The 12187-nt window shown below is 45.8% G+C and overlaps 1 protein-coding gene across 2 annotated transcripts; it reads right to left on the reverse strand.

Moving 5' to 3' along the window:
- Positions 1-33: 33 nt before the first annotated feature.
- LOC105699246 (ras-related and estrogen-regulated growth inhibitor) lies at positions 34-8462 on the reverse strand. Of its 2 annotated transcripts, XM_012424103.2 has the most exons (6): positions 8003-8462; positions 5735-5848; positions 1616-1672; positions 906-979; positions 570-836; positions 34-494 (listed from the first exon to the last, which is right to left on the reverse strand). In XM_012424103.2, the coding sequence occupies exons 2-6, from the start codon at positions 5829-5831 to the stop codon at positions 339-341; spliced, it is 651 nt and encodes a 216-aa protein (XP_012279526.1). In that variant the 5' UTR covers positions 5832-5848; positions 8003-8462; the 3' UTR covers positions 34-338. The 2 variants fall into 2 exon arrangements, with proteins under 2 accessions (XP_012279526.1, XP_012279527.1); XM_012424104.2 differs by lacking the exons at positions 1616-1672; positions 5735-5848; positions 8003-8462 and adding an exon at positions 1204-1578.
- Positions 8463-12187: the final 3725 nt, after the last annotated feature.

Genomic DNA, 12187 nt, shown 5'->3' on the forward strand with positions numbered 1-12187 from the left:
GAAAAGTTTTAGGATTACGATTTAGTATCGAGGATATAATGTAAAAGTGCATGGCCACGTGTCTGCAACACAAGGGTGTTTACATCTGCTACCGCATCGCCATTTAGAAAATCTGATAAACGTTTAGGAAAAAGTGAGGCATTCGACAGACTCGGTAGAGCAAGTCTTTGGCACTTATGGTAATTAAATTTAACAAAATTAACCGAGCGCTCGCTATATACAGCAAGTGGTTTCCAAGTTCCTTTTAAAGTCCTCGCCCATAATCTGGGAGATGTTAGGACGTGATAGGCGAAGAGCTTTCGTGACTTTCATGACTTTCCCTAGTGGCTCTACCGGTGCTAGTCCTTTGGCAAAGCAGAATCGCTTTTTCCCCTAGAGTACGCTCTCGTAGCTTTGCTTCCCAGCATCCTGTCGAGCAAAGATTGTTTGTTCCTTCTCCTGGCGGCCAAAACTTCTCGACAGAGCTCGTGGAAGGACTCTGCTACTTGAGCGACCTGAATTTAAATGCAACCATAAATACTGTGTTCGACAAACCGCACTTAAATTAGATGTCTCTTCAGGAAACGAACCTGTTCGGCAGCCGTGACTTCGCTGAACCAGCACTCGAAGTCTTTGGCCAGGATCTCCCCTTCCTCGGCACTGACCTGCCTCAGATGAACCATGTCGGCCTTATTGCCGACGAGGGCCAAAGGCATCGCCGCTTCGGGATCAGCCACTGCCAAGGCCTGTTTTGCCTTTCTGACGAAGTTGAAGGAACCCCTGTCCGTGATGGAATACACCAGCAACAACCCGTCGGCCCATTGCAACGTCTCCGTGGTGGGCAACTCGTCCTCGCTCTATGGTAAGATCGCTATTAAATCGGTGGCGATTTCGGCCAATCACTGGGCTTATTTATAGAGCATCACCTTAGGACAAGAGTCTAGGATTTCAAAGAGCACCGGCTCCCCGTCCACCAACACCTCGTGCTTGTACCGGTTCTCTGAAACACGAAGTCCCGACCAACTTGTTAACACCGGGTCCATACGGCGGGGAACATCAATGGTCCACTGAGAGGCAGTTAAGGACCTCCGGGAAATGTTACATCGACGCGGAGGATCCCGCAAATGTGCTCTACAGGTTGAGTCATGAGCTCTTCAGGGTCTAGTTTGGTACCCTATCTCTTCGGTACCGTGGATTTGCATCTTGGGGAGAAGTTTGACCTACCCGCTTCAACGTGGTGTTTCACCGTAGTACGTCGTGATGTTGCTCGCATGTAATTTCTATGTATACCTTTTGTTCATTGTTAATGGTTTAAGCGGGATTTTTTGGCGAGGGTGAGATAGGTGCTTGTCGCCCCCTCTCACCCTTGACACTCTGGTCCGTCCTCGCGCGGAGCGATACCTTGTCGTTCGGGGATCGGGCCTCCGCAAACGATGGTCCTGTCTAGTGTCAAATTCGTCTGTGACAAATTTAGACCAGACGAGAGAGCCCGAGGTATGCCGAGGGGACGGCATTTAGAAGCGGCTCGCACTTGCTGGCAGTTTTTCAGCCAATGGCGAGCCGCCCCGAGGTTGCACCTAGAGTACCACTTCAAGGATAGGGCTTGAAAATTCATACGAATCGCGGAAGTACTCACCCGATTGGTGGTCGTACTCTCCGATGTATCGCCTCGTCAGGAACCTCACGGTCAGGGCTGTAAAAATATGAGAAATACCTTTGGCAATATTCATTGTAAGAAGCTCGCGGATTCGGTCGCTAACCCGAGCTACTGAGAGAAAAAAGAAAATAAGAAAGGAATGGAAAGAAAAGGCGGAGTAAACTCGCAAATCAAGGCTGAAAGCGTCCCAGAGGATTGACAAGTCTTGGGATCGCTTTTAGCGAGCCGAGAGGCCGTCTAAATTTACGGAAGCTTGTCGATACCAATCGCGACTTTCGGCGGTTTATTTTACATCCCGGTAGGAAAACGTTTGTTTAACACATTTTACCCCGGTGTTCAAACAACCGCGCCACGGAAGACTTCCGAAAGAGCCGCTTCTCTGTCCGCCATATTGAAGCCCTCGAAAGCCTCCTCCGGAAGTGGTCCCGAAGAACCGGAAGACTACCCAACCGATATGAATTTCTTTCCTGAGATAAACCTGACGTTAGCGTCGTGGCTTAGGATAACACGATCTTCTTTGTAATTAACCGTCGTTAATTATCCGCAATACGTGATTTGCCTTATCGAGGCTGTGTGAATTACAACTATTAATGGCGGAACGATACATCGGTACATCGCCCTCGGCCTCCACGTTGGTCGTAAACTCCTCGCCGACGAGTGTTTGTTTAACAATCGCCGTGGGGGAAGTTCATTTCTTTTTTCTCCTTTCTTTCTTTCTTTCTCGAAATCGATGCACGATGGAACGCCAGAAGGGAAAAAACATTCCCGCGGTTTGTTTTGATGGGCCGACGCCATTTTGAGTTGGACGAATCTGGGTCTTGGTCGGACTCTCTCTTTCTCGAGAACTGGCGCCGTAAAAGACCGATCAAACGACGAAATCGGCCGATCGCGGCCGCAACGACGCCACGCGCAGACCGCAGGGGACCGCAAACGCGAAAGCGAGCCACCCGCTGCGTTTTCTCCGCTTCCGTGTAACAGGCACGCGACGCCCTGAAACGAGTTCTCCGGCCAAGAAGCAGCTCCGACTCCTCGGTCCGAATTTTTGCCCGGCTTAATTATTAGTTTGTAAATATTACTGCTTTATTATAGTACCAGGAATATAAGTATCGGATGATGTCGCGGAGCTTTAGACTGATAAGAGGAGAGGAAATCAATTTTATGTGTATTTTGTTTATCTTCTTGTATGTGTCTCTTGGTATTGGAGGGGCTTTAGACGCGACTTAGCTCTCAGGTGTGATGGCACTGTTTAGTACGCGCGCATCGCTCGACATGATTTTCTTTGGAAAAATGGAAATTAGCTTCCGCGCCCGAGCGCAACCGTGCTATGCGGTCTCGTGTCATTCCGATCGCGATTCCCTCGAGAGAAACGAGACTCGGGTGGCACCAAGTCGAAACGAGAACCGCAGCCTGGTGACCCGCTTCGAGGTGTACCGCACTATTTTTACCGCGAACCTGCCGCTGGCGCCGCAAAACCTTGTACGAGAGCTCCGTTAACGCGTCCTGACGACGTGTCGTCGACGCCGACGACGCCCAGGCATCCGAATTGTCCTCGGTATCGGGAAATAACTGGCGTCGCCAAGTCCTCCAACGAGAAAACCCCGGAAAGTCTTATGAGAACCCAACCGGACGAGGGAAAACATTTCCACATATGGCAAAGCTCAAATTTTCAGGAGAAAAGTGGAACTTTACGGAGAGTTAAGGTGATATGAAAGGGTCATTCTATATATATATATATATACATATATATATATATAAAAACATGAAAATATTTATGACACTTTTCTCCAAACCGAATGCACCGAATTATCTGAAACTTTGACACGTGGTTATGGAGGCGCTAAAAAAGAACGCAATGCTCGTGAAATTTCATTTTTCGACAAAAGAAATGTCTCTGTTGGTTCTTGTCCAAGGTAAATAGAGATTTTCTTTCAAAAAATGACATTTCACGAGCATCGCGTTCTTCCTTCGGAGCACACTGATTGTTACTCATTTTTCTCCGCGAATCCGAGGCGGAAGAGAGTTCCTAAATTTTGTCACCGGTATAATTTCGCAACATCTCCCAAGGTAAACATTTTCTTAAACGACGAAGTAGCACTTAGCAGCCGGATACAAGCGTTCCTGGCGTAATCCGCCGAAATGGCCCCAGAGGCCTTGGGAGGGTATTTTTATATATGAATTTTCTGAATTTCCTGAAGATTCCGAATTTCTTTGACTTCCTGGATATCCTGATTATTCCGATATTTCTGATTGTTCCAGTCCCCCGGAAAAATCGATGAATATCGATACGGACTTCTGGTGTATAGGGATTCCCTTGGGGCGTCTCCCAGACGGGTCCGGACGTCTTCGGGAATTCGTTGCACTTTCCGACCCTCTGCTGTTGCAACGGACGACCAGCAGACTAAATATTTGATCAATGCATCCCCGTTTTATTCGCGTGTTCCCGGGTACACGTATCCGAGTCCTTTATGCGAGCCCGGCCTCGTTTGACGTTTCCCCGCTACTTCGACCGTGGGTTTTGGATCTTTCCTTGGAATTCCGTTTCGCGGACTCAGAAAGCCATCTTTCCCCATCAAAGCGAGGAACGGCCAGGAATTAATCCCCGAGCTGGTTCGTCATTTGACTTCTTCTTTCCTAGGGAAATTTCGAGTGTGAGGAAATTTACGTTAGACGTCTTTTCGAGGGAGGTCAACCGAGGTTTTTGGGGGAAGCGGAGTGCTAGGAATAGAAAACCTTATCATCCCGAGCCTGGTCTGAAAATACACCAATGGTGCCATGGTTATGGTATGCGAAGTGCCCGTGATTGGCAGGAAGGCGTCGAAAGTGGATCGACGCCACTTTAGACGGGATCGCGTTTTATCTACTCCCGGTATTCGCGCTCCCTTTCGATATCATCCAGTGAATTATTAGCCGAAAGGTTTTCCATCCCCCCTGAGTTCCTCGACACTCCGAATTAAGAAGCCATTTAAGAGGCTGAATTATCCCGAGTTGCCCCGAGGTGAAGCGCACATATAAATAGCGTGCACCGAGATTTGCATCCGCCAGTTGCAGCTGCTGGTACCCCGGGAATTATTTGCCCACCTATGCCTTAACACGCGGCATTACTTAAAATAGTACCGGCCTAGCATCGCCAAATTTCCGTCAATTCCTTTCCCCGAGTCGGGAAACTGAAAGGCTTGTCACGGAAATTCCAACATTCTGTCCGTGTTTCTAAAGTGAACAACTTTTCCATTTTATTGCCCTCAACGGGCGCGTGTTAATGCATCCTGCGTGAATGCAACTATTCCCATAGTTGACCATCCCCTGTCCCCGGAATGTGTCGCTATTAATTCCCACCGGGAACTTGCCAAGGCCCCCAAAGTTTACGCCAGACTGGCAAATGTCTGTCTAACTGCATTTTACATCTCGAGCAAACTTTCCGGCATTTCGGTACACGTCGAAGGATCGCTATCGTAACTAACGCCCACGGCCTCGATTAAGAACGGCACGAAGGATGTTACTCATACGTCTATTTTCGAATTGGAGAAGAATTTTTGGAAAAGTCGTTTCCCCCGCACCCACGTGTGCATCTGCACCCACTGCACCGCACATCTTGAAGCTAAACAATTGGGAGGAAAGAGCGGCGGTTTTCAATTTTTATGGTTCCCTTCTTTCTTTTTTGCATTTACCTTTTTTTTTTTCTTTTTTCGTAAATACCGGATAATTATACCGGTCTCGATTTTCCACGTGGTTGTGGTCAAATAAATCCGGGACCCTGGTACTGATTCTCGGGTCGACCTTGCCCCGAGATTTGACAGCGCGTTCGGAAAATTAGTCACCCAAGAACTACCAAGCCGACTCGAGATCTCTTGGCAGACATTTACTGGCGAATGGTCTTGACAATTCCTATCGCCCTTCTGCTACTTCGAGAGAGAAACATTTTCCACCTTCGACCTCTCTCTCCCTCTCTCAAAGCCGTCCCCAGGGATTTATTATCCGGCGCTGTGGACCGATCGGGGCTCGATAACGCGCCCTCGAGAGATCGATTTGTTTATTCATCTCTCGTGCCTTCGCCTCTATTCCTGAATTTACCCGACAAATGCGTCATGTTAAAGGACTCACCGCTTTTGCCGACTCCTGGGGCGCCGATCACCGCCACCTTCACCTCGCACAAGGAGCTCTTCTTCCTGCGAATCCCTCTGATTGCATTTGACGTCATAGTCCAGGCATCTGCACCTGGAAAATGATTTTAAAACGTTTTAATCATCGCCCCTTTCTTTTGGCAATTTTTTATTCGCCCGTGGTTCACCTCGGATTTATTTATGAAATTACTGTATGTCGGGACGTTTTTAAGAATTTTTCGTATTTTTCCTATTTTTCGTACTTTTCGCATTTTTCCTATTTTTTCCTATTTTTCGTACTTTTCGCATTTTTCCTATTTTTCGTTTATAAAATTACTACTTGGTCGTGGGAGAGTTTTTAGCACTTTCTGGCATTTCCGTGGGAACCATTGAAGTCGCGGATGTGCTGTGTAGATCCGGGGAAAGAGTAGTGACTAGTTGTTCCCCCCAAAACCACTAGGACTCCTATTTTCGGAAGGAGCACGGAAATGCCGCAGCTGTTCTCATTACCGGAAGGGGATTCTCGTTCTTCGAGTAACCCTAAACGGCGCCCGTCGTTTTCGGGACGGACCTAGGAAATCCTCGACGATTTACGTCTCCCCGTACTATTTTTGATGGGATTAAACCCAGAGATCGAATTCTCTAAGAGCCGATCCGCTCAAGGGCTATTTCGGAGCCATGGGGAAAGTCGAGGCCGCGGACGAGAGGAAGAGCATTCCGAGAGAGCGTGAAATAAATCAGCCCGAATTTCTGAAATCCTTTCCCTCGTTTTAATCCATATCTCGGGAAATAATGTCCCCACATTGAAGAAATTCCCCCGCAAAGATATCGGCGGTCGGGTTAATTTTTTTCCCCCGGATGTTTGGATACGTCTGAGAGATGTCGCTCATTTTGTCCGGGAAGATGACAGGGAGGAAAAAAAGGAACGGGCCGAACTGACGGAGTGACAGAACGAAAGGCACGGAGTGACAAGTGCATTAAGGGGATAGCTTGCAGATGGGCCATTTTTTGAATTTCCCGCCGGCTCCGCCGACGCAAATCCGCGGACGTGGATCTCGCGACTGTTGGACATTCCCGGGATATCTCGCCGGTTGATAAAACGTTTAAGAGGAATAAATTAGCGGCCGTGATGGCCGTGAATCCGAAGTTAGGAAAATATATCGAAATACCTTCGCGAGGTGGACGGGAGATAAATATTGTTTGCCCCTTCACCGCCGGGGGCGAAAAGGCAAATAATGGGTCCGATCCGGTGAAACGAGAACCAAAAATGCCCCGGGGGGATCAAATTTGAAACGCTTAACACATCTACCCCGGTAAATCACAATTTGGCATTGTAGCAGCCCGTCAGTCAGGGAGCGAAATGAATGTCAGGCATTAAAACAAGCTTCGGAGTAAATGGATACACGCTCGTAATAGTTGTAACTTCGCGAGGGAAGCTTCTTCGGCGTTCCCGCCCCGGCGGGAAATCCTGGGGAAACCTGGGGAGGAATCCGATGTATGGGGGAAATTATACTAGAGAAGTCTCGGATTTCACCTCGCAAATTACACCTCGGTTACACGGCATTCCCCTTGTCGCGGGGAAGGAAAAAGAAAATGTCTAGTGACAAAACGATCACGGCGGAATTCCCACGTGCTCAAGACGCTTGCGTGTTCTAGGGGGGAAACGTTCCACTGCGCTATAAGCTTAACATTGAAAATGTTTATTGCTGACAAATGAGCGAGCCATATCGCGGGCATCGTTTATTCAGGATATGTTAATGGAGCGCGTGCAATCGACTGCCCGAGGAATACCGACGAGAGATTTAGATAATGAATTAACGAAGCTATAGTGATTCGCCCCCGCCAATTATTGAGGACCCTCCGAATCGATTTCGAATTTAAGCAACAGGCTTCTTTGATACCACCAATCGCGAATATCAGGGGGAGATGGGATGCGATAATCAATTCGCCACCGCGAACAAGGCTTTATCATTTCCATGCAAATCACTGATACCGATTGCCTTCCCTTGCCTCGAATGAGGGAGGAACCTTGATAACCAACGAATTCCATGATTATTTCAACAAACGCTTAATAAATACCGTGGATCGACATTGTTCTCCTTTTACACTAACGATTTAAGGGAACGAACAAATCTTTCTTAGGTGTCATTAATCACGTGTCGCATTTATCTCAGACCTCTTCGTACAAGATCGCGCGATTGTTCATTTATATTCCCGTCATAAACAATCGTAAAAATCGGCCGTGCATTAGATTGCTGGAAGTACTCACTCTGAAAATCGATCCCGAAATAAAAATTCGAGCCCCGCTCTCCTCGCCCCTCGCCGTCAATATCCCTCTCGCTCGGGGGGATGAGCACATATATATGGCGAAATATATGTATTTATATAAACATACACGGCGTAAGGGTATACAGAGGTATCCCTCTTTTTTTTCTCTTTTTTATTTGTTTCAATTCGCTTCACCGTTCGACGTGTCCATTAATATCACTTCCATCAGGCGTGTCGCTTTACGCGCGATATCAATGCAACATCCGGTTGAGATTAATTCGAGAAAAAAATAATAATTGACTTCTCGACGAATGGGGAATCGCCGTTCGTGGAGATGAAGGTGGAAACGAACGAGAAATCCCGACTGTCAAAATTTTGGCAGTTGTCACGTGGATAGTGCCTCTGCCAGAGCGGCGCGATCGTCCGCCGCGTTTCTTGGTCCAAGCTCGACTGTCTTTCTCCCTTGACTTTCCGCCTTCCCTCTTGCTCGCTCTCGTCTCGTGCCCGCTCCTATATTGCCGGGGCGAGGTCTTTTTTTACTCTTAACACTGCCGCCGGTGAAGACCGACTTCCGGTTTGGAAACTCGAGCGCCGAACGGGATTCGGCGGACTCGGTAGCGGCCGATCGACCGATTTTCCGTGGACCTCGAAAAAAAACAAAAAAAAACACGAGTGCAATTGCAAAAGTGGTACTCTCTTAAGGTGATATGAAAGAGTCGGTCTATATACATCCGAGAAGCCAAATCGTTGGGGGAAGTATTCTCCAAAATAGCTGTACCGATTCGTTTGAAATTTTCCCACGGGAATATGGAGGCCCTAAAGTAGGTCCTGAAACTCAGGAAATTTCATTTTTCATAGAAAATTGATTTATTTATCATGAACTTGAACCAACGTGTTTTTAGAGAAAAAATGTAGTTGCAACTAAATGTCACAGATGGCGACGGTGGTTCTAAACAGTCGTTGGAATAATGAATTCACGGGATTTCGTTAGTTTTACGTCGATCTCTTTATCATTACTTTACCGAAATGACATATCGAATGCTTCATTTCATACCATTCTCAACGTAGACTGTGAAAGACTTCAACATGAATATAAACGTCTGTAACGAGACGCGCCAGTTTACGTTACCACTTCAGTATTCAAAACGGCATTACCACCAAAAAGGATATTAATGCATTTTAATTGATCGACCTCGATTAAATTTCTCAGCGCCTTTCACATCATTTTAAATAAATGCATCGAAGAAATAACATTAATCAAGACTTATATATCTTATATTATATGTATATATAGACAAGATATATATATCCAACTCATCTCTGGTATATATATATATATAAGAAAATAATTACTCAATGTCGATGCTTTCATGCAAAGTATTCAAATTTCTGGATGATACGATTTTTTTTATAGGGGCTGTATTTAAAGTACAGCAGTGCTTATATAGGGTGTATCCAACTGTTGGTGCAAGATTAGAGGCAGATATGAGTTGGTTAGAGGCGTTTAATTTATTCACCGGGATTTATGCGATGGGTATTCAATTTGACATTCCTCTCTCCGGGGGAGCTACCGTTTTAGCATCTCGTAGGTTCCTGCAATACCGTTGGGGTAATTCCGCTTTTTTCCGATTGCGAGTTCCCATGGTTAGGACACTCGCTGAACAACCAACTAAGAGCTCGCATCACTGCAGGCATGATAGGCTCTGAAATATTTTCAAAATGTAGAAGGATCCTTTCGTTTCCTATTTACCGACGGAGTGACTGGTCGTCGGTAAGAGTAAGCACGTAACCTGGTAGTTGCTGAGTCTGCCGCGAGGCGGAGTGAAATTCCCCTATTAATTTTTTTTTATAGAAAAAAAATGACAATACGAATTCCCCGAACTTGCCACGCGGAGAAATGAGTAAACTCTCGTCTTACGATCCTTTATTTTATCATATATGCACAGAAATACAGCTCTTAATTTTCGAGCGACTGTATAAAAAGCTGCCAAGCACCTTTACAATATGTTACTTTTCTCCGGCGTGACATTTTCCGAAAATATAGGGGAAAAATGGAATTGTCGTTCGTTTCTATGCCTAAGGTTGTTAATTAAGAAATTGTCGTTTTCTCGTTTTTCTCTCCGGGGAAGTACCTCCCCTCGTTCTTCCTCAATCGCCCGCTATCCGTTTTGTCTTCTGAAAGAGTATTTTGAAACTGACTTACTGTTAGCCGGAAGCCTATTTTCACCGCTGTCAAGAATCTTTGGAGCTCTTGGGCGGCTTCTTTGTGGCTCCTCTTCATCTTCCTCGACTTTGGACATTTCGTCCCGGAAATCTGCATCTTCTTCAAGTTGGTCTTGAAAGTAGTTCTCTTCCTTGACTCGGTTTCTATTCCTCTCAATCTTCATTCTGGCTGTTCTTGACCTCCTACGACGTCTCACCTTGTCATCGAACTGTCAAAATGTACCATAAATTATCTCGGGACTTTTAAGAGATAGATTTAGACAGGTCTTCGTCCTTCGGATTGGAATGAAAACGTAATGAAACTTACCTCTCGGAAGCCTCGCTTTATATCCTTCAAAACGGTTTCTATAGCCTGAAGAGCGTACACTTCCTTTCCATCATCCTTGGATCCTTTCCTCCGGGAAGAAGGCCTCATCATTCGAATAGTCTCGTCCAATTTCTGAATTTGATCACCCAGCTGCGTCAAGACCTCCTCACTATTAGACCTTGAATTTTCATCTGCAAGGAACAATCGGCCGTGAATCGTTAGACAAAAGCTTTCGAAGGACGAATCCCAGGTAACACTTCTGTCTCGTATGACACGTATAAATCTTGACAGCTAAGGCTCCAAAGAGCCCCATATCGAATATCACTGCTGAAGCTTATATAAAAAAAACAAACAAACATATATTCATAGGAAGAAATGCCGGGACCATTTTTCTTTACCACTGCAGTTGACTCATACGCAATTCTAGCAGTGGGAACGATTCGATGCACTCGGGTGCAATTAGATGTGTATATATATATATTTTTTTTTTTATCACTTTAATACGCGTGTCATCTGACAGCACAATTTCACCTGGACGAAGTCAAACCTGCTGAATGCTCCTCGATTTTTTCGTACTCCAGAACTTCATTTTCAATGAAATTTACGCGTCTACTTTTGATGGATCCCTCGTTTTTTGAAGAATTCCCTTCTATATGGAAATCGGCACTTTTCGAGCTCCAGTCTATCCGATCTCCATTATCCTCTAATCGAGACGACCTGGAGGACAGTTAATATCCAAAAGAATAAAATTATTAACTTTTTTTTTAATCGGTGCTACCTATCGGTGCAGCGACTCGAGAGATCGTTCTCCAAAATGGCGACCGCGTCTCCTGGACGCGTCTGGTTCGCATCTCTCGATTTGTACAAACAGTCCTGGGGGAATTTCATGTCGTCCTCGTTGAATTTCGTTTTCGACCCGAAAGTCTCGAGACTATTGTCCTCTTCGTTCTGCAAATTATATAAACATAATTCTTTAGCTTTTTTAAAATGAGGAAATCAATTAACGAGATTCATTGGTCCTAACGGTTTCTTTCGCCACGGTGAACACATTGTCCCCTGTCGGTCCTTTCTCAGGATAGTCTTCTTCTCTCGGCTTATTAATTGGTTTAATTTTACGTTTATTATCAAGAACAGGGCGCGGATCCTCCATAATGACTACGTCTTCTCTCTCGCACTTTTGCTCGATCATCGCCATTTCTCGCGGACTGCCACTACAAAGTTACGTTTTATTGTCATAGAAGTCCGTAATATAAGAGGTAAGTGATTTCCTATTCTTCCATACCTGATTAAAACTGCAGCACAGGTCTCGGCGTCATCGCACCCCTTCAAGCCGTGACGATAGTATTCATTTTTCGTTGGCAAATCAACGGATGCACCCGAATAAAAGTCTAAAGGCGTTTCCAAGCATTTTCGAAGATCCAAGTATGGCACTTCTTTTAAAACAGTTTTTCCACTTCCATGACTATGGCGATTGTGATGACGACGATGGCCTCGCCTTTCCTCTTTACCGTGTCCGTCGTTCTGTTTCCCTTTTTCAGTTTTCCTGAACAGAAGTTACGTGAGGATAAACGTAATGTCAAGTTATTTACATGCTTCGCCAGATGCCTCCATTTAATGCAAGACCGTGCCTTTCGTCCTCCAATTTGGCCTCGATTT

The sequence above is a fragment of the Orussus abietinus genome, unplaced genomic scaffold (assembly GCF_000612105.2).
Source record: "Orussus abietinus isolate OABI.00-Male unplaced genomic scaffold, Oabi_2.0 scaffold3, whole genome shotgun sequence".
In the NCBI taxonomy this organism is placed as follows: Eukaryota; Metazoa; Arthropoda; class Insecta; order Hymenoptera; family Orussidae; genus Orussus; species Orussus abietinus.